This window comes from Cavia porcellus, unplaced genomic scaffold (genome assembly GCF_034190915.1).
Source record: "Cavia porcellus strain 051 isolate PalLab524CR breed Dunkin Hartley unplaced genomic scaffold, mCavPor4.1 scaffold_20, whole genome shotgun sequence".
In the NCBI taxonomy this organism is placed as follows: domain Eukaryota; kingdom Metazoa; phylum Chordata; class Mammalia; order Rodentia; family Caviidae; genus Cavia; species Cavia porcellus.
The window spans coordinates 26,568,577-26,590,955 of NW_026947503.1; the positions used below are offsets into that span (position 1 = coordinate 26,568,577).

Sequence of the window (22,379 nt, forward strand, 5' to 3'; positions counted from 1 at the left end):
CAGAGAAGGAAGGAAGGATAAACAGACAACCATGTCCTGGGAGTGAAGGAAAGTTTTGGTTAAAAAAGCAGTGAAAAGAGCAAAGAATGAGAAGCTTTAATCTATGGACTGAGCTGAGTTGTCCCCAGTGATCACAATACAGGTTGCACAGTGAAATTTCTGACAGAAAGCAGGTCACAGAAAGGTGAAGGGATGAATGATGGATGAGAAGCACATGCCTTGGCTGGGAAGGCAGAGAGAAGTGAAGTGCTACACTGAGTTTTAAACGATATTGCAATTTTAAAAGTGGAAAAGATGCACCAGTCTAATTTACAAGGAAAGAGGAAGAGGGAACCTTCACTAATTAACTGAGGAAATATAAAAAATGCCCCATCGGAAAAATTAAAAACGACATATCTCATTGTATGTTGCAATATCTCTAGTTCTTGCCACAGTACTTAGAACAAAATAGATTTTCAGTAAAAAAAAAGAAAAAAAGCAAGCCATCAATATTATTTATTGTGAGCTATTAAATAGATTTTGGGAAAATTATTTAAAAGTAAAATGGCTAATGACTTAAAGAAAATTCTAAATTGATATGGTAGCACATGCTGATAATCCTAGCACTCGACAAGCTGAGGCAGGAGGACGGCAAGTTCAAGGCCAGCCTCAGCAATTTAGCAACATGGCAAGATTCTGTCTCAAAATCAAATTTAAAAGAACTAGTGATGTGGCTCATGTAGATGATGAGTGCCCTGATTCAATTCACAGCAACATTAAAAATAATTCTACCAGTGAACAAAAGGAGACATCCTTGTTTAAATACCATTAAGCACTGACATATTTTCTGTCTAAATATCAAATAATTCAAAGGTCTGTTTTAAAAGAAAATGTTTATTATATAATAACAGGAAAAGAAAAATTTCAGATGAATACCTTCTCTTATACATCAAACCTCTATGCAAACTGTAAATTTAAAATCATTTTCTTAATGAAGCAATTTCACAGTGTGAACATACCTTTTAAAATCATTTAATATTTTTATGAAGAATGCTACCTAAAATTGTACAAATGTTGAAAAGAAGTTATTAAATAGCTCAGATTACCAATTTTTAATAAGCATAATAACTTTAAATAAACTCAAGTTTTAGTGAAAATTATTATTGACTCTTGATAAAAGATATTACTAAGCCAAATTTCCAATGTATTTGAAAAGTTTATCTCGGAATTCCTGTTTTAAAACTCCTATATACAAGTTTCTCAAATAGAAGTATGAATCTAATACTGAATTATGAACAGATGAAAATAAATAAAAATGATTTAATCAATTTTAAGCTAGAAATTAAAACCAACAGTATGAATCATGATGTTAATATTTATACTGGCTGTAACAGGGATATATATATATAAATGTATATATATATATGACTCAATTAAAAACATTATATTCTCCATCTTGTAAACTTCATCACTGATGAAGAGATTATATTCAGAAATAATTTACTTTTAATAATTATAGTATAAACTTGTGGAAAGAGATAAAAATGAATGAAATCCCATGCATCTGATTTTTTGCTTCAGAATAAATATAGAAAATAAGAAATATACAAAATATTTACAATACAGCTTATGCATAGAAAATTATAGCATAGAACTTTGTAATTATTTATATACAACCAATTAAAGTATTATTAAGAGAGAAAATCCTTTGCTTGGCAAAAATTCCTCTCCATAAGTACCTAGTATAATTGCACAGGACAGGACACATTAGATCAATTCACTTCATGCCCAAATCATTATATCCTCACAGAGGAAAGTACGTAAGGAAAAACAGTCTTAAAATAAATGTCATTAGTAAGATAATTTTAAGCCTCAGTTCTTAGCTTCTCTACCAAACTGTGTGTGCATATTTTCCCTTGGATAAATCATTCATTCTCAAGGAATAGAAATCTTAAATCTTGTAAAATCCTGTTTATTTGAACTCTTGTGAGGTTTCTCTAGGGTTAAAGACAGAGCTGTAGTATTTTTCTCTTAATGTAAATGTTTAAAACTTAATGAACTGAAAGGTTTAAGGCCTAAAATTACATTTTCAAAATCAAACGTAAAAATAATGATAATGTTTCAGTTTTTAGTCTAATATTCTTGAAACTATCCTGAGTAGACTGTTGTACAATAAACATCACAGATCACTAAAACAGCCATTCTCATATAAATGAAGCTAAAACAAAGAATAACAAAAAGAAAAGCATGATTCCTGTAACACTGGGCATAAAGATCAGAAATAATGTACATATTTTTTAAGAAACTCTGAATCTTGTAATCTGAAAACTACATCTAAGATAACATGCAATATATTAACTACTATTAATTTTCTCCTTTTAAAAAAATTCTGTATTGTTTCTATTCTTTTTTTATTTTGTTGTTAAAATACAAAAAAAGTAACGGCAAATAGTTGAAACTTGTGCCTCAGCACACTAATAATTAGGGAAATAAACATCAAAACACAGTTGGGTACAGTGGCACACCCCTGTAATCCCAGCACTCTAGAGGCTGGGCAAGAAGATCCCTCAGAGTTCAAATACCTAAGTGATTTCAAGGCCAGCCTGCCCTAATAGTGAGAACCAGTCTCAAAACATAAGGAATTAATTCAAAACCACAGTGAGATACTTTGCACCTATTTCAGATGTCTTTTTATTTTTTTAAAAAATGAATACATTTTTTTAAAAGGCCAAAACAAACAAAAAAACAAGTACCAGGCATGATGGCACATTCCTGTGATCCCAGCACTTGGGAGGCTGAGGCAGGACTGCTGAGTTCAAGGCCAGCCTGGGCTATATAGTGACCTCAAGGCCAACATGAATGACACAGCAAGGCCCTGGCTCAAAAGATAAATACATACAGAAAAAGTATTTGTGTGGAGGAATTGAGGTCACTGGATGTTGTTAGTTGGGACTATGACATGGTGCAGTAACTAGAAAACACTATGACAGCTGCTCAGAAAATTAAACATAGAATTACATACATTTCAATAATTCCAACCCTAAGTATAAATCTGAGAGGACTGATAGCAAGGACTTGAACAGATATTTACATACCAATATTTATAACATCATCATTCGCAATAGCCAAGAGGCAGAAAGGTCTACAAGTGGTTAAATGGATAAATAAAACGTGGGGCATCATGGAGGATTATTCACTGTTACGAAGAAAGAAAATCCTGACCCAAGCTATAACATGAATAAACCCTGAAAACACTATGCTAAGGAAATAAGTCAGATACATATTTGATTCCACTTATATAAAATATCTATATTACTCAAATTCAGAGAAAGAAACTAGAAGTGGGTACATTTCCAGTTCCAACTGACAAGAATCTGTATGCCTTACTTTAAATCATAAACTGTTTCTAATCCTTTTCAAACTTTGAATACATGACACCAAATTAAAGTCAGTGCCGAGTAAAAATCAGTAAACACTTTAAAAGCTTTCTGTATAAATACAATTGTAATATTCATATTGCTGGTTCCCTAGGCTTGAGATTAAATATAGAATATACAAATCTAAAGCATGTAGAAATCTAGTTATTAAAGTTTTCTATTCATATTCTATCAGCAGATATCCAAATGTTAAGGAAAACTACACTTAACTTCCCCAAACCATGTAAAAATTTAGAGGTGGTAGGTGGGGCCAACTATATTATTTCACAAACTGTATAGTAGCTAGATTTAAAATTCTGAGCTACATACCCCTATTTTAGTGTAAAAGACCTAAGAACTTAAATAAGAATCAAAGATAATGCTCATAAGTATAAAGAAGTATAAGGCAAGCAAAATAAAAATATGATGATAAAAAAATTTTAACTACATTCCTATGCTGAAAATGTAGCTTATATCCTTAGAATTAATATAACCCACAATATTCTTTTGTATATCATCATCATAGCACAGTGCTTTTGGAATATACTTTTTATATACAAAAACAGATATTAAGATGAAATGCTTCATTACCCATTTCAAATTTTTGTCTGAATACAGACTTACTAGGTTCTTTGCTCTACCTTGATACATAGCTATCCCACAGGACAACAGCCTGCCAATCCTTAATGTCCTTCTATTTTTAAACACAAATCAAATTGTTCACTTAAAATGAGTAACTTTGTCATGAATTTCATCTTAATAAAAAATCAAACTATTTCAATATCTGAACCAATTATTAAACTATTTTTCACTTACTTTTTTCCTTTGTGCTTGTTTTTAAATCTACTATTAATGATTTGATAAAGTGGCATTTTAATATACTAATCAAATTAGAGGTTATAAAACTTGTTTAAAATTTTACAATAGCAAATTGTTAAGCAGATTCCGCATGTGACATTTTTACCTAAATTTGTTGGTGATTACAGCTGATGAGAAACATTAATAAATCCAATAACATTTTTCTACACAGCCATTTTGAAATGTCAACCATTGCTAATCAATAGGCTTCTTTTGTGACTGGTCACAATGGCTCACAAAATGGTCACAATGACTAATTTTGAGATCTCTTTACAGGTCATACTCATAAAAAGCTTGATCCAAATAACTACCAATTCTATGTATTTATGCTTCTTGACCAAGGAAGGAACCAATTATATTAATGGCCATAGCTCCACTTTGTTTTTCTAATGCAAATGATTAAAATGTGATCTTCTTTTAGATTAACACTCTTAAATTAAATTGCATCTTAACTGCACTGACATCTGTCATTCAAACAGATGTCAACTTATAAACTTGACAAAGGATAAATTGTTTATGTAAATTTGTTGTGGGACAGATGTTTATTAGTCACAATTCTGAGACATCACTTTTGAGTGTATAATAGTGGGAATTTGGTTGTTATTAAACTATAGTAATTCACAAAAGAACACAATAATAATTTTTATAATCTTGTTAAAGATAATACATAAGATTATAGCTTATTAAAATTTCTATAAAATAGTCTCACTAAAAATTCTATAATCTTAGTCTATTCTATAGAATATATTCCATAATTTTATTCTATTCTATAGAATATATTCTATAATTTTAATAAAGATTATATAATCTTATTAAAATTTCTATAAAATAATTTCACTAAAAATTCTATTGAAACTTTTAACTTGAAACTTTATGCTAACATAAAATTTCCATTGGCAACTGAGTAAAACCAGTGCCTTAGACATTTTAGATGAATGGCTTCTTTCAAAAATGGAAATTATTACAAAGACCTAAAACATAATGATCACTTCTATTTGTATTATCTTCTTTTACTTATAGCTTTATGGAAAAGAGATGAAGAGAGCTACAGGAAAGAATGAATATTTTCATATTTAGCATTTGAGGAGATTAAATGTTTCAGATATCAAAAGAGTACATACATACGTGGTTGTTTTCATACAATAGCTATTGCTGGATATGGTAGATGGTTTTCAAGGAGTAATTAAACGCGAATTAAAAGCTTCTTTGATCTCCATATGACTGACTGGTGAGGGAATCACATCCCAAAATGTGTGCTGACAGGATCTTCCCTAACTGTCTGAAATGAGGCCCAGCAGGAGCCCTGTCCAGGGGCTGACTCCTGCTCCTCCGCGCCCCCAGCCCGGCATTGTCTGCAATAGCGGGCTGGGGATAGTTAGTTGGAAGTGGCAGATGGTTTCATTTGTTGTATATTTTCACTCTTCAACATAATTTAGGTGAATCCTGCCCACAGATGAGAGGAAAATACTATTACTGCACCTGTCACTTTTACTTCAAATAGAACTCGAGCTCACAAACAGCAAGAAAAATTTTTAAAAATGAACTTGTTAAGCTTGACGTTAGCCTCTGAACAGTGCTGAGAAGATGAAAAGACAATCCTATAGATAACTACATGAAACTTTCAATTAGTCTTCACTTTTGTTAGTCTTTCTTCCTTTCCTGGTCCTTAAAATTAAACTCATAAAGCTTTAAAGAAATCAATTCATACTTGAAGAAAATTATTCTCAAAAAGTATAAACTTAAAATGTGCAAGATCTTTCACTTGCCTCATGGTTATATACAATCAAATACAAATATCTAAATATTAAGAAGTATCAAAGTATTAATACCAGAGACCCCTAAGTTCTGATTTTTCTTTCTCAAATCAAGCTTTCTTAAAGTGATATTTTAAAATAAAATATAATGGGAATATACATATATCTACCTATCTTACTATGCCTTTTTTCAATTTTAGAAAGAGTAACTAAAGATTTAATTTTAATTTAAGAATTTTAATATTCTTAAATGTGACATATGTAAATATCTGATAAAAATTGTAACATGCAAAATCAGCAATATTAGTTTTTACATGCTGTTGAGATATGCATACAATTCAATACACATGGGCAGATATTTACATCTGCACTATCATATGACAATCCAGGCAATAAGTTACTTTTCAGGTAACCCTGAAATTCTGAGGATGACCACTGCTCCTGGTTGCTAAATTAAAAATTACGTATCTCCACAGCAACTCAAAGGATTTCAAGAATGATTTGAAAATTCTTTATAAATTTCTGTTTTATGCACAATGTCACAAATGTTGAATTTGTTACCTTAAATCTCCACATCCATAAATGCAATGTATTCTGATTTCCACAAAGTACCTGAAAAACTCTTTTGGAATATTATTCTGAATAAAATGGAGAAATTTGAATTGGGTAACACTGCAAGGAGGTGATTGTCAGTTCAGTTATAAAAAAAAAAAATCACTCACACCTTGAAGGGACATCAGGGCTGGTGGACTATATGGAGAAGCTCTCTACCCATGTGGGGTCCAACCTGCAATTAAGTAGTTTACACAAGTAACACCAAAGGCTTGTTCATCGCATTCACAGAAGACATCAAGAATGGAAGGATAACTTGTGTACTGGATGGAAAAGATTCCTAATCTAGATGATGAATTGAATATAACAAGATATAAACAAAAAAGGATAAACTGCAAGTCCTATTTCTTAATTAGGATGACTTGAATTAACAGTACTGCATGTAAAAATTGACAGTTTAGGAAACTGGTACAGGATGTTGTCTGTAGAAATCCAATTTAATAGAATTACAGCATCCAGACAAAGGAAAGCAATAGGTCTACACTGTACACACTGGTTTGCTAGCCTGGTTCATTCTGGGTGTCAAATTCTAGGGAATATCACAAAGAAATTGATTAAGCACAGAACAGAAAAGGGTCTGGAAACTAGATCATAAGAGATGTTATTAAAGGACACAGAGAAAAATTGGAAAGAAAACCATGCTCTTCCTCCTTCCCTCCCTCCCTTCTTCTCTCTGTCTCTCCCTTTCTCTCTCTTTCTCTTGTTCTCGCTGTCTCATTCTCTCTCTCTCTTTCTGCCTGTCCATCTGTCTCTCTGCCTCACTCTGTCCCTGTCTGTCTGTTTCCTTTTCTCTCTTTTTTTCTCCAATACCTAGTAAGTAATCGCAATTTTCTGTTGAATGAAAAAGAAAAATCATACAAGTAGGATTATATCAGGCATGTAGCCAACATACTCCATCAACATTTTTATCCTTTTCTGTTTAACAAGAAACCCTGCATTACAGTAATACATAGCACAGGACGTAAAAACAGCTACTTTCCTAAGCAATATGCTGACCACAGAGAAGACCTATATTCTTTGATAGAGGAACTCTGTCTGCTTCACACTCCCTCCAAAGATAATGTAAGTCAGCACACTGACAGTGTTAGTTCAAAAGCTCTTCCCAGGTCTTTCTACCTCCACCCTAAAGGCAGCTTCTCAACTGTAGGTTTTATTTATTAGATACTCCATAGAATGTGTCAGTAGAAAATACAAGGGGCTTATTAGTGTTCACATTTAATAAAATGATCTGTTCTTTATACTTCTAAGTGGTACTAATCATATTTTATATACACAGATAAAATATTTTACATATATATGATAGATATTTCCTGCATCTTAGTTCAGATTTTTTGTATCTTTTTAACTTACATTTCCTTCATTTAATTAACTCATCTTTATTCAGGATATATAGTTATAAACAGAAGAATGAATAAATAAAAGGAAGAAAGAGAGACAGCAAAAGAAAAGAGAAGGAAAGAAAGGCAGAGGAGGAGGGAGGAAAGGAGGAAAGAAAAAGAATATGCTCAGTTGATTTTTACTCTATTTAAAACTGACATGAGGAGAAAAGACATTTAGGCTCGTGACTATCTCCACTTCATATATTAAGTATTTCTTTTCATTTGTGATTAAAAATTTTGAATTAAGGATAAAAGTCTTTGTGTTCAACAGTTAATATCTACCTAAGAAATCATGAAGAAATTTAGGATGCTAATAAATTTAATTATTTCTGTGTAGTAAAAATGACTATAAAGTATCAGGCAAAAGGATTCTTCAAAACTTCACATCTGGTTTAAAATCTGTTTTTCCCCTTTAACGTGGTTTGCACAGTAAAAGTAATCATTCACAGGTGTGACATAAAGTCTGTGAATTATGAGACACTGTTGTCATTACTTTTGTGAATTACAACTTTCGGTCATACAGGTATGATATCAATTATAAAGGCAATTCATGTAATATACAGATATATAATAGTGTGCCACAATCTAATGTAATTCATTCTTATCAGTGAGATATTATCACACAGCTCACAAAAGGCTAAACTTCAGTTCATCCTGAAGGTTATTCACTTACAGGGAAAGCCACCCCTCCCCACCCCAAATGCTATGGTTAGTAACTATTCCCCAAAAATTTCTGGTTTTTTCCTAGCAAAAAGTATACATAAAATTAAACGTAATTCTTTATAATTCTATGTTGTGTATTTGTGGGTATATTACTTGTGCAGTTTTTTTTAAATTTTTTTTTGTCTTTTTCCTTTTTTATCAGTACCAGGGATCGAACCCACGACTGCCTGCTTGCAAGGCAGGCGCTTATGCCGCTGAGCTAAATCTCCAGGCCCTCACACGCCTACTTGTGCAGTTTTGTATGAACACCAAATAGAAATTCTAATTTGTCTAAAAATATAAATAAAATTACTTTAATATTGAATATCTGTGTTTATTAAGAAAACCGTAAGTATTTTTCCCCCTTAAATATTTCCTGTGCAATAGGAAAAAATTAAACAATTAAAATAGAAGTTTCTATACCACACAGAAAGAAAATGATATGTCACAGTGAACATATTTCTTTTTTGTTTTGTAAAGATTTTTAAATGGCTTTAAATAAATTACTGCTTTACTAAAACCATAAAATCTAGGGGCAGGTTGTCTAGGTTTACACTCCAGCTTTACACTTTTCTACCTGTGGACTTTATGTGCCTTATTTTCCTTTACTATAAAACAGAAGTGATAATAAGGACTTATCATACGAGTTGTTGTGAAGATTAAATAGAACCTAGAGAACAATCTGACACAAATTATTCAATAAATGCTAGTAAGTCATTATGATGGTGTCACAATTTTTAAAATACTGTTTGCTAAGACTGCATTCATTACTATTGCTCAACCCCCTAAATGGTATTACATGCAAACAGCCTAAATAAACACAAAACAAAAGTACTTTTACTGGAAAATATCATGAAGAAAGATTCAGGGCCAACGCAACAGATTAAAGTAATTTAAGTCACAGTATATGTGATGACTTTATACTTAATTCATTTAAATTCAAAACAAGTTCTTGGGCAAAATACATGAATACTAAGTAGATCTGCAATTATAAAGGTCTAAACCTTTTTTTAAAGAAAAAAGAAACTAAATACTTAAGTGCTACGTAATAGCCATCGTTTGTCCTTGCTCTTGTGTTTTTTCACTTTTTCTCAGGCAAGATTCCTCAGGCCAGGTCTGCAAACAAATAAACCTGAACCTATCAAATCTGGATGGGTATCTCAGTTTCCACTGGACAACTAAAAGCGTGTTTTCTTAGAGGTAAAGCTGACTGCATCTGCTCACAAGAACACAATATGATGCCATACTCCGCAGTGGCGTGCGTCTAAATGTCAGGCTTCCTGGACAAACTATATTTCTTGCTTTTTGGCTTCTCTCTCCATATGAGTTATCTTCTTTCTCCTGCAGCCTACCAACCCAGAAGCTTCTCTTGGACAATGGTTACACTGGTATCTCTAGCTCCAAGAAGACACCAAGAGACCAGCATTCATTAATAGGGCCAAGCCCACCAGGATAAAGAGAACACAGAGAGGGCAGAAAATGTGACTAAAGACCCATGACCAAACAGGGACTCTCACCCCGGCCAGAAACCAGGACCGTCATCCACAAGTACATCTCCACTAGCTAATGCAAAGGTCAATGAGGAATGCAGAAAGGGCCCTGCTCAGAGTTAGACGAGCCTAGGGCTTTGCTTAAATGACCCATGACAGCACATACTGTTACAAGATATATTTGATCCAGCTATTTTTTCCTATCTTCTCTCAGTTAAATCCTATATTATCCTTTCCTTAGTTCTGAAAATGTTTTCAAAGAGAAAAAGACAAAATGAAAGTCAACACTGACTAATTCAGTAAACTTATGCTCATAAATATTGTCTAAGTCTAATTTTCACAATATCAAAAGGCTTTTACTCAGGAAATAAGTCTATCTAGCCTCACTAATCTGTTCACATACTTTTGAGCCATTGAATATCCACTAAGGAGAAGAGGGGTGTTAAGGAGCTATATGCCATATAGCATAGGAAGCACACAGTAAATACATAATATATAGTACACACAGAGTGCTTGTGAATCATAACTAAATAATTCAGTTAATAAACATTTAATAATAAGCCATGCAAGGCATTGCTTCCATGTTAGAAATACAAAGAGGTAAAAGACATATTTCCCATGATTCCAGAAGGCAAGTGAAATGATAACAATAATGTAAGAGGTGTATCAATGCTACTAAATACTATTTTACATAGCAGCAAGAGTGAATATAATGAACTAGAAGACCTTACACAAGGGAAGTCTAATAGGGCTTCATGAAGATGATACTCAATCTTGTTTTGAAGAAAACTCTTAGAAGTTAACCCCACATGTGAGAAAGCTGACAGTATATACAGTCAAATAGGGAGACATACAAGGTATGCATCATGAGATAGAAGGCTACTTACTTTGGCATTGCTCTCCCAGCTGATGATGCTAAAGACAGTCCTTGAAGGGCCCAAAGTACCTCACTAAAGTGTCTGGATCTTCTACCACAGCCAATGGGGAACCAGTAAGTAGCAGTTACTGAGAGTAAAAGGTAATGAACTGATTACTGAAACTCTCATCTTAGTGGAAGACACAAATTGGGCAAGAGAATGGAGACAGGGAGATGGTTGAAAGAGAAATTAATAATAATCCAAAGAATAAAACAAACTCCCATAATCCAAAGAAAAAATAAACTCCTGGACACAGGACTTCTCTATAGCATATTTTACAAAACCTGGCATCAACTACATGTATTCATTGTTGATTAGAATATGTTCTCAGTTTCTAGTCTGTATATTAAGTAATTAACCATACCAGGAGTAATGCCTTTAGGCTGGGTGTGATGGTGCACACCTGTAATCCCAGCACTAAGGGAAGCTGAGGCAAAGGATCACTGGGAGTTTAAGGCCAGCCTGGGCTCCATGATGAATCAAGAACAGCCTGAACTACATGGTGAGACTGTCTCAAGAAAAAAACAGTCGTGGCTTTCACTGTGGTATAAATATAAAAATAGATGAACTTTAGAAAATAAACTTATTTAAAACTTTGTATTTAAGTATTTACAAGACTATCAGGCAAAAGGAAGACATGAATCTCATACTTAGGAGAGATGCTTAGGTTATAGATACAGATTTTGAAAATCATTAGCACGCATTTGGTAGCTGAAACCAAAGAACAAAGAAAATAAATCACCAAGAGAGGAAGTATGAGGAAATAAAATGCTTGTCACTTTTATACTTTCATACTTGTCATATTTTAAAATTCACATCAGAAACTTTCAAAAACAACATTTAGGCATATCTTACATTTCCTATAAATGTACAACTAAAACCAAACATTAACTATTAAATATCTTGGGTGGGATGTAGTTCAGTGACAGAGTGCCTGCCTAGCATGCTCAGAGCCCTTGGCTTATTCTCCAGAAATGAAAAATATAGTTACATCTTCTTCCTCCAGTCTAAAAAAGAAAATATCAAAAGAAAATTTCTTGAAATGACATAATTCACTGAAAGAAATCTATTTGTATATAAATTATGTGGGGATCAATTACAGTTCCTGTATTTTATAATTATCCAAGGGCCTTAGTATAGTAAATTTATATGTTTTGTAGTAGCTAACATGCGAAGTCAAGAGCAAGGGTGTGATAACAATTCAGAAAATGAGATTTAAAATTAATGGCGACCTGGAACTACTTCTAAAGTTTATAAATTAAAAATTAAGAAATGTAATAGCCAGCATGGTGGCATATATCTACAATTCCAGCACTCTGGGAAACTAAAGCAGGCAGATATTCAAATTCCAGTCCAGCCTGGGCAACTTAGTGATATAGGGGTACCTTGTCTCAAAATAAAAATAAAAAAGGGCTGAGAGTGTAACTCAGTGCCAAGACCTTGGGTTCAACCCCCAGTATCAAACAATGTTATAATAACTCTTACTGTAGTTCATTAATATAAAATTCCTGACTCTTGTTAGGAAAATATGTCTAATTTCTGAATATGCACTATCCCATATGTTTTTCTTTAGAGTTTATATGGATGTTAAAATGGCAAACTTCCTCTGTTTCAGCCATAAAATATATATAACACCTTATGAAAAGGGCTTTTAGTAAGTAGTACACTGAGAAAATCAATGTTTAGACTCAGACTAAACATCTTTTTCAACTGTATATAACAAAGATGTTGATGTTAGTATATGAATATATGAAATATATTAATTCATTTTTTTTACCTTTCTCTACTTTCTTGCTTAATATTTCTTTCCTCTTATCTCATCTCCTAACATACTATTTATTAGTAGACTCTAAGCTCCCAGGGGTTGGGGATTTAGCTGAAAAACATAAATACCTGCCTACAAACACGAGGTCCTGAGTTTGATGCCTGATATCAAAAAAAAAAAAAAAAAAAAAAATCTAAGCTCCATGAGGAAAAGTATTGCTGTATATTTTGTTCAGCTACTATCCTAAACAGTGTCTAGCACTGTGGTGCTTGAAATATTTTTATTGAATGAATGGTTAAATGGATGAATGAATGAAGAACCATGAAGATTCCTACAAACAATTCAGTCTAAAATATATTCTATAATACTATTTTTTATCATGGCTAGATCTTTCCATATTGTGTTACATAGATTCTTGTATCTGAGCAGTCAAATAACATCAAACATGTGCTATGCCAGTGAGTACTGCTTATGTGGTTTTCATAAGGAGTAACATTAATTTATTTGATTATGAACAGAAAAAGATAAAATGATCTTTAAGGTCCTACCTACCAAAAAATCCTTAAGTCTACAATCCAAAAAAAAAAAAAAAATAAAGGCCAATTTATAGAAAATTATACGACAATTTACTGTAAAATACGATGCCTTTCCAGAAAAGTGAACTTTATATTAATAAAATATATATCTGAGAAGAATTAGATCTAAAACATCTATCTGTAGAAAGCAGCAGAGGTGGAGAGTCAATGCACAGAGGTTCTGTCAACCCCGAATACACAATGCCAGCCAAATGCATTTATCTTGAGCATTACCATCAATTAGAGGGAGAAATGCATTTGCCGCTGAATTAGTAACTAAAGGTTAGCTAATTAACATTTTTTAAAAATACATCAAATGCTGTTTGATCTGTACATCACTGGTTCTGTCATGAAGAGCTGAGTCTGTCCACTGTGTGGTCGCTGATATAATGTCAAGCTGTCCTCTGTCAACCGCAGTGACTCTCAGCCTTACCCCGGGTACGTGGTAGTTTGTGTTCCCGCCCTCCTGAACAGACAGGACCCCGAAATAGGAGCAAAGTGCATTTCCTAAAGGAATACATACAGGTTTATGATACAACCCTTCTAAAATCTTTTCGGTCTGCAACTATTTTAAAATGCAGCAGTTAGAACATCTATTACTTCAGTCTCTATGGAATATCATCTTTTACCAAACTAGAGAAAAAAATTAAGCCTTAAAAAAGGTCTACTTGGAAAAAATTAGATCTGATTCACCCGATATTTTTCTAGATATATCAGTTTTTAAAAACATTTACTCCATTTAATTACATTAATATCATTATATAAATAACATTTACAAATATTGATGTTGTATCTACATAACATTCAAATTATAATGTATACTTACAAAAGCAAACACACAGATACATGGCAATATTCTTAACACTATGAAATTATAATCTACAAATAATTACAACATGATTTTATTTATAGAAAATATTTAAATATTCTGAGTATTGTAAAACCTGAATTCCATTGAGAAAGAAACTACATGCCTCATGTATACTGCACAACATCTTTAAAATGTAGAATAGGTTTCAATATTTTTCTGCCTAACAATATTGACTACCAAAATGGCTAACATGCTTGTGCTATATAATTTGAAATATGTAATTAAAAGAAAGAATTTGATGAACCTGAAAAGAGAACACTAAGTAAATCTGTGTGTGTATGCTGATCAACATATATAGGCATTACCTTGTAAAGCTGATCAATAGATTCTAGCTTTAAAAAGACAGATATAGAAAGAAGCTGCAGCATATTTTTTTAATGACAAGGTGAAGGTTTAAATCATCTCAATCAAGACTTAATTTTTTTCCAACCTGTTTTTCCAGCTGTTCTCTTTCAGTTAAGACTTTTCATCTCAAGTAAATTTAATTAGTTCCAATTGATCATGGGCAACACACAGCTTTATGCATGCTTCTTTACTTTTATAAAGTAAACACTAAAAAGACCACTAGGTTCTGATTCAAGTGTTCTAACATTCAGATTATATACATTCGTATGCAAAGAAAAAATCTCAGAGAAAATTACTGTTTTAGCAAAAACATTGTATTTCCTATTTTATTTGTTTTCTTGGTCAGACTGTTTCTAAGAATTAAGTCTCAGATTACCAAAAAGTATAATTAATACAGCCATACACGTTAGCCTAAAATATAGATTCCAAATAAGAATTCATTCAGAATAGCCGTGATGATTTAATTTCAAATCATTTTATGATGAGATATTATTCGGACAATCTCCTTTAAGGATCTGAAAAATTAATCAGATTTTTCAAAAGGAATGGCTAAGCCGGCCAGCTTTCCTTTTGTAGTACTGGTACTCTATAACACTGGCTATCTTAAAATAAGATTATTGTGTTTGAAACAGGCTTCTCTCAATGCACCTGCCATATTTTTCATAATGCAATTTATATAGGATTCTAGTCAATAACAAGAAATATGGTTTTCTTCTAAACCTTCACAAAAATCTATAGCACAGCTTAATCAAGACACACAATCTAAAGGTAACCTGAACGATCTACAGACTGCAGCATGCTAGTTGCTTTGACAACATGTTAAGGCAGCCTTTTAGTTATTTAAATTCTTTGGATATTGAACATTGTTGTTTTTTGTACTCATGGCATGAAATGAATACATCAACTGACAAAAGCCATTCATCACACATTTAACCAAATGTCTTACAGATTAAAACATAGTTCATGTAATATTAACTCTCTGAACTAGACTTTTATTCTTTTATTTAAAAAAATACTTTTATTTTTAACCTCCTTGATAGTAACAATAAAATAAGAACAATGTCTCATAAATTTGGCAGCATGCAATTCAAACGTCTTAATTCAAGTAATTAATACTAATTTGTTCAAAAATTCAACTTTTATTCCAGAATATAATTGAATTATTACACTACTGCAAAGATAATTTTTTACAATGAGTTAACAAATTTTTATCAGCTAAAATGTCTAACTTTACAAGGAACTAAAATATAGTAACATATAACAACATAGCTGTAACATTAAATGCAACAAAAAATAAGAGACAAAGAAAAGCTGCAAATGAAATAAATGTCCTTTAATAGCTACTAAAATAAATTCTGTAGTTGTAATGTGCTCAATCATGTTAGAAAGGTTAGAGGTTCCGAAATCATTTATAATTAAATTGGAAATTTTTCATTAAAGAACTTATATATCAAAAAGACTTTAAAAATAACAAGAGACAGCCACCACAACAAGGTTTAATTTTTTAAAAACTGAAATACAGTCCAAAACTTTAATGCAAATGCAATTGATTAATACATAATGGCAATGGTTATTTAACACCTTTATCAAAAATCAGATGCTTCTCTGCTTATGCGATACTTACTTACAGCACAGAGCTATTACTTTTTTAATGCAGCTTTGTACATTTTCAAAGTACATAATTAAGCCTTAAACTTCTTTCAAGTTGAAGGCACTCAAGTGGTAACAGTAAAAAACAGACTACACATCTCTAAAAAAAATTTTAATATCTTCCCTTTAACTTTCACCACAAATTTGACTGATATTACCTGCATATGCTTTTAAAAAATTATTACCATTATAATATATAGTGCTTTGTGATAATTAGAGATTTTAATCAGTTCTTAATGATTAGCCATCTATATCAGAAAAGATAATGTCCATCAAATTACATGTCTTTTTAAAATCCTACCTGCATGCAAAGAAACTCAGCTGAGTGAATGCAGAAATTCAGTAATTAAAGCTAAAGTTTATAAAAGATAGGCTAAACATACTTTATACGTGGGCTTCCTAAAATTTATTATTATGCCTGATAAATGATATATATAGGTAAGAACATCCAATGTCTACACAAGGTAAAGTGATTTCAAAAGCAGCATTGATTGACGTTTATTGTATAAAGACTATCTGTAAGTTTCCTCATGCCACTTATATAGCTGCTATTACAGCTACAGTATTCTTATGTTTACCATATAATTACATCTTTGATAAAGTAATAAATGCATTCCTCTATATGTTCCAAAGCTTTAGTAATGCTCCAGCTTCTGCATTTAAAGGTCTCAAATGCACAGCTACCAGGTTTATTATTAAAGCAACAATGAGAGAAACCAGACTAAATAAACAGTTCCACATTTCACCTCAAGATCGAAAAGGACACTAAAGAGACTCTAAAATCAAAAACACCATCAATATAAGCTCCCATCCTGCCCACCAAAATCATTCATCCCAATGTAAATGATCTAAAAAATATTTGGCAAGACTGAATAAAGCTCTGTCCGGTTTAGGGTAAAAATACTGCTGCTTACCAGTGGCGATGTCATCATCCACAAGGTCATGCTCTTCCTCTTGGACTTTAGCTTCAGGCCCTGAGGCATCAGGAGCAGAGGTGATAGTCTGCATGGCTTCTGCTGTAACTCCAGCTAAAACAAATAGAAACCGCATAGTTTTGTTTTAAAAAATGAGAAAAAAAGTAGGCTAAACTTGTAAAACTTTTTACTTACCAAATCCAAATACATTAAAAATTAAATACAAAACATTCGCCAAAATAGAAGAGGAAAAAAATCAATGAATAAACTATTCATCTGTGCTATTTATTTACATGTATTTGTTTGCGAATACATGTATATCTACTTTTAATCAAGTTCTGGAAAAAAAATAAAGATGTTGAAGTTAATTATATCTCAACTGAATTCCTTTCATCAATGTTTTTGCTAGTTATTACAGCTAATTTAGACACAATTACACAACAAACAGGAAAAAATCCCACCAAGTGAGACTATTTTAAACATTCACTTCTCTTTGATACTAGTTTGTTTATGAGTTGGGGTTAGGCAGGAAGGATAATGACAAAAGAGATACTTATGCCCTGAGTCTAAATAAGGGATGGGAAAATGCAATGCCCAAGAAAAATGTTCCATTTCCCGTAACTGAAAGCACACAAGTGAAAAATGTCATGGAGCTAAGGGGTCTCCTGGAAACTACCTGAGACTTGTTAGTTCACGCAAATGTGTGCCACACAATTTTCCCTGAACAGTCTTGTATTTCTGATGCTATGCTCTGTCATCAATATCAACAACCACATTATTTCTAACTTGGCAATGGATAGCAGTATGTGTGAATTTTTATATGGTTATCAACAGATATTGCTCACTCATGGCATGTAAAATTCTCATCATTCTAAAGTTTACTTTAGAAGTTAAATCTTCTAATCAAATCTTTTTAAGAGGCACTTTAATGTTTGTCTACACAAGAATCATCCAACTATTTCAAAAAAGAAATGTGATAAATATTCAAAGGATTCTTTCGTCCAAGGTAATGAACTTGCATATTTGTATGTAAGGTTCAACACTGGTGTCTCAGGTTTACCAAAAGCATCGTGAGGTGAAGAATTTTAGTTGTTAACCACCAAGAATGACCCAGAGCTGGGCTGACAGCAAACAGTTCCAAGTCCTCACAACTTCATGTGAAGATTATAACATATTACTTTAGCATCAACACTTGTTCAGAGATGCTAATAAATAACAACACAAAAGAATAATACTAACAAATGATCCCTGATGAATGGCAAATGATAAGCCACCACTTTACAGAAGTATTTTTTACTGTGGGATTTATAAAATATTTTAACATGAAGCAGTTACTAGGAAAGCAGTATTAAGTTAATCAACTAAAGATATCTATCAGTAAAATAATTACAAAGAATAGAAAAGTAAATGCCATAGTCTATATAGAGACATTCAAATACAAAGTCAAAGATCATTTTTTTCATACAATTAAATTAAAATATAAACTTTGAAATCTCTGTCTCATTCTCCCCTTGCTCCCCACCAGGAATCAAACTCAGGACCCTGTGCTTGCCGGGCAGGCACTTAAGCTGCTGAGCTATATCCCCAGCACTCGTTCTTCTAATACTTTTTAATTTTGAAAATGATGACAGAAATAGGAAAAGGATATTAAAGAACAGTTTCAATGGTAAAAACCATTGTTAGTAGTTTCTTATAAAATTAAGAAAGCCAATGAAAATGAAGTGGGGTCAAGGGACAACATGTTTACAAATCCATTTACATGTATCTCATTGAATCAGAGAAGCTAAGGAATTGTTCAATATTAACACAGCCACAGCACAGAGATGCAGGTTTTCTGATTTCAAAACCCAATATCCTTTTATCATCAATTCCTTCCATCACTGAGTTACCTGCAGAAGAGGAAGTATAGAACATCATAGATTTAGCTGAGAAATCATGACACTAACTATAAATACTGTTAAGTCTTCCATGAAATTTCTGTGCTGTATCAAGTAGCTATTCAATGAGACAATTCAGTAATTAAGGATAAAGCTTAAAGAGCAAACATGTATAGTTTAAAGTATCTAAGCACGAAAGACAAGAAGCTATTCTGAAACCAGATCTTTGATCCATGTTTTCCAAAACAAAGTAAGGATTATAAAATTTTTGGCAGAAAAACAAATTAACTACGGACCAATTTTTTAAAGTCTCAAACATCTTTAATGAAATGGAAATAAGCAAAACGCAGAACTTATACACAAAATCAAATATTACAGTCAGGTACAGTTTATTTCAGGGATATAAGTGTGGTTTACTATATTTTATAAAAGATAATCAGTGTGCTTAAAAATATTAATAGGCTAAAGAAGAAAATATCACATCAATCTTTTACAAAATTTAAAAGCCAATTCTGATTATTTTTAATTCCAGGAAAAATAGGAATAGAGGAGAAAAAAGTGTATACTAAAAACGCAGAGCTAACATTTATGCTCAAAAATGAAAATCTAACTGCATTCACTCTGTTATCAAAAACAGGCAAGTAAGTCCACCCATACCACTCTTCTTTATGATTTCCCAATGTACAAAGAAAGTGAAATAGAACACATAAAAAAAAAATAAAACAGACAACATTTGGAAAATATAACTTGTTTCTGTGAGATACAGTATCTAGGTAGCTGGCAAAATATTTCACTTGGACTGAGCAAAGACACTGGCTTCCTTGGGTCTCTAACAATTAAAAGAGTCAATCCATTATCCATCACATGGGTTGTATCATCCTGAAGAAACTTGACTAGTATATCTTATTCAAAGATAAAATGACTATTTCCATGGAAAATCTCAGAGGAATCTTTAAAGAAAGCAAAACAAACAAAGAAACGAAACTACCAAAACTAATAACTGACTTTAGAAAGGCTTTAGAGCCATTAGACAAGAGAAAGAAATAAAAGTAATAACAATAGGAAAGGAAGAAGTTAAATTATCATTTGCAGATGACATGATACTTTACATAGAAGACTCCAAAAACTATATTTAATAAGCAAATTCAATAGCATAGCTAGATACAAAGACAACACTCAATATCAATAGCCTTCCTGTACAAGAAAAACTCACTGAGAGAGAAATTAGGGAAACACACCTTTCACAACAGCATCCAAAAAGCAAAAAAGGAAATACCTAGGAATCAATCCAATGGAGGATTAAAAGACATCTATCTTCAAAACTATGGTACTGTAAAAAAAAGACATTGAAGAGGATATTGGAAAATGGAAAGACACCTCTTGCTCTTGGGTAGGAAGAACCAATTTAGTGAAAATGGTCACACTTTCAAAACTGTTATACAGATTTAATGCAATTCTGATCAAAATTTCAACAGCATAGCTCATACAATTAGAGAAAACAATCCTAAAATTCATCTGGAACCAGCACAGACCTAGAATAGCAAAGGTTATTCTGGGAAATGAAGGCAAGGTAGAAGGCATCATAATCCCTGACTTGAAATTATACTAAATAAGCAACTATGATAAAAAAAAAAAACAGCATGGTACTGGCAAAATAAAACAGACCTGAAGATTAGTGGAACATATAAAAAGATGCAGAAACAACTCTAGACATACTTAGCCACCTTATCTTTGACAAAGGTAGCAAACACATTCACTGGAAGAAAGACAGTCTCTTTCACAACTGGTGCTGGAAAGGCTGCCTCTGCACATGCTGAAGATTGAAACTGGACTCACATCTTTCACCATGCACTAAACCAAAGTCAAACAGGATCAAATTTCTAAATATTAAAACAGAAACATTAAATCTTCGGGAAGATTGAATTCATCAAGGATTCTTGAAGGCAGTGGTATAGACAAAGACTTCATGAATAAATCCCTGTTGGCAAAGAATCAACAACCGAGACCTCATCTTATTAAAAAGCTTTTGCACAGCAAGAGAAACCACAACAGAGCGGACAACTCATAATGTATGAAAAAATATTTTCCAGCTGTTTCTCAGACAGAGGATTTATCTTGGTTACTTTTCTCAATACTCAATACCCAAAATTAAGGAAGGGAAGGTTTATTTAGCTTACAGTTTGTGGAGGTTTCAGTCTATACTCAGCTGGTTCCAAGGCAGGGTGACATGGCACTGAGCAACATTTCAAGGCAGCAGCCAGCAAAAGCAGAGAGAACAAGTGTCTTCTCCTCCCTTATTTTGTACACAGGCCACTCCAGCTTCCAGGGCAGGTGTAGCACTCACAAAATTTCCTTGCCTTCCTCTTGCACAGGATGAGAATATTTACTAAGAAGGAACCCTGGCTCCCTGCTGAGTCTCTTAATTAAACTTCTAAACTGCTCAAGTTGACACAATATAGCAACCATAACATATTACTATAGAGAAGATATAAAGAACTCAAAAATATTGGGCATCCCAAATTTAAGACCCAATCCACAAATAGGCCTCTGAGATGAATACAGACTTCTCAGATGAAGAAATACTGTTGCAAGATCAAGTCAAACTGAAAGGAAGACTCTTCACATCCAGGAGAGAAGGTAGTGTTTACGCCAGTGGACTGTTGTGGGATCATTCTCAAATGCAACAGTCCTGCCTTTACAAAGAGTTTAGTTTATATAGCATTCAGATGAGGGAAGTACAAAGCAAGTGACAAAACTTTGCTTAATTGGTTACATGCATTGAGTCATATATTGACAGGCGGGGCTAGTCTTGAACGGATTCGTTGAAACAAATAGTTTATAATAATATAGAAACATTCTGGGAATAAGGGGAGGGGTCCAATACAAAGTGAGTATAGTTGAAGGTATCCTTGACTAGCCCAGGGTGCCTTAATGTATTGACAATTACTCCAACTGAGTGCTTATCACAAGTACGCAGCTGGGTTTCAGATACTGTCAAGGTCAACTGAATTCAGCAGAAACATGGTCAGAAATCTCTAATTGCTCCCTAATTTGTATCACAAATATCTATAAGTTTGTTATTTTATAAATGTGTTCTACATTATAATTATGCCCCAACAATATAAACAGCAACTAAATACATGAAAAAATGGTCAGCATCATTGGTCATCAAAAGATGCAAATTAAAACAATACTGAGATTCTATCTCACCCAGGAAAGAGTGACTCTTAACCAAGAAATCAACCAGTAACACATGCTGGAAGGGCTGTGGGGGA

General features: G+C 32.7%; 1 protein-coding gene across 4 annotated transcripts in view; it reads right to left on the reverse strand.

Annotated features, from left to right (window-relative positions):
• The window catches only part of Wdr7 (WD repeat domain 7), a 369,257-nt gene that overhangs the window by 178,760 nt on the left and 168,118 nt on the right, over window positions 1-22,379 (reverse strand). For all 4 annotated transcript variants that reach the window (XM_063231571.1, XM_013157175.3, XM_063231573.1 and 1 more), the window contains one exon: window positions 17,228-17,341. In XM_063231571.1, the coding sequence (XP_063087641.1) occupies window positions 17,228-17,341 (114 nt within the window). The remainder of the gene's footprint in view (window positions 1-17,227; window positions 17,342-22,379) is intronic.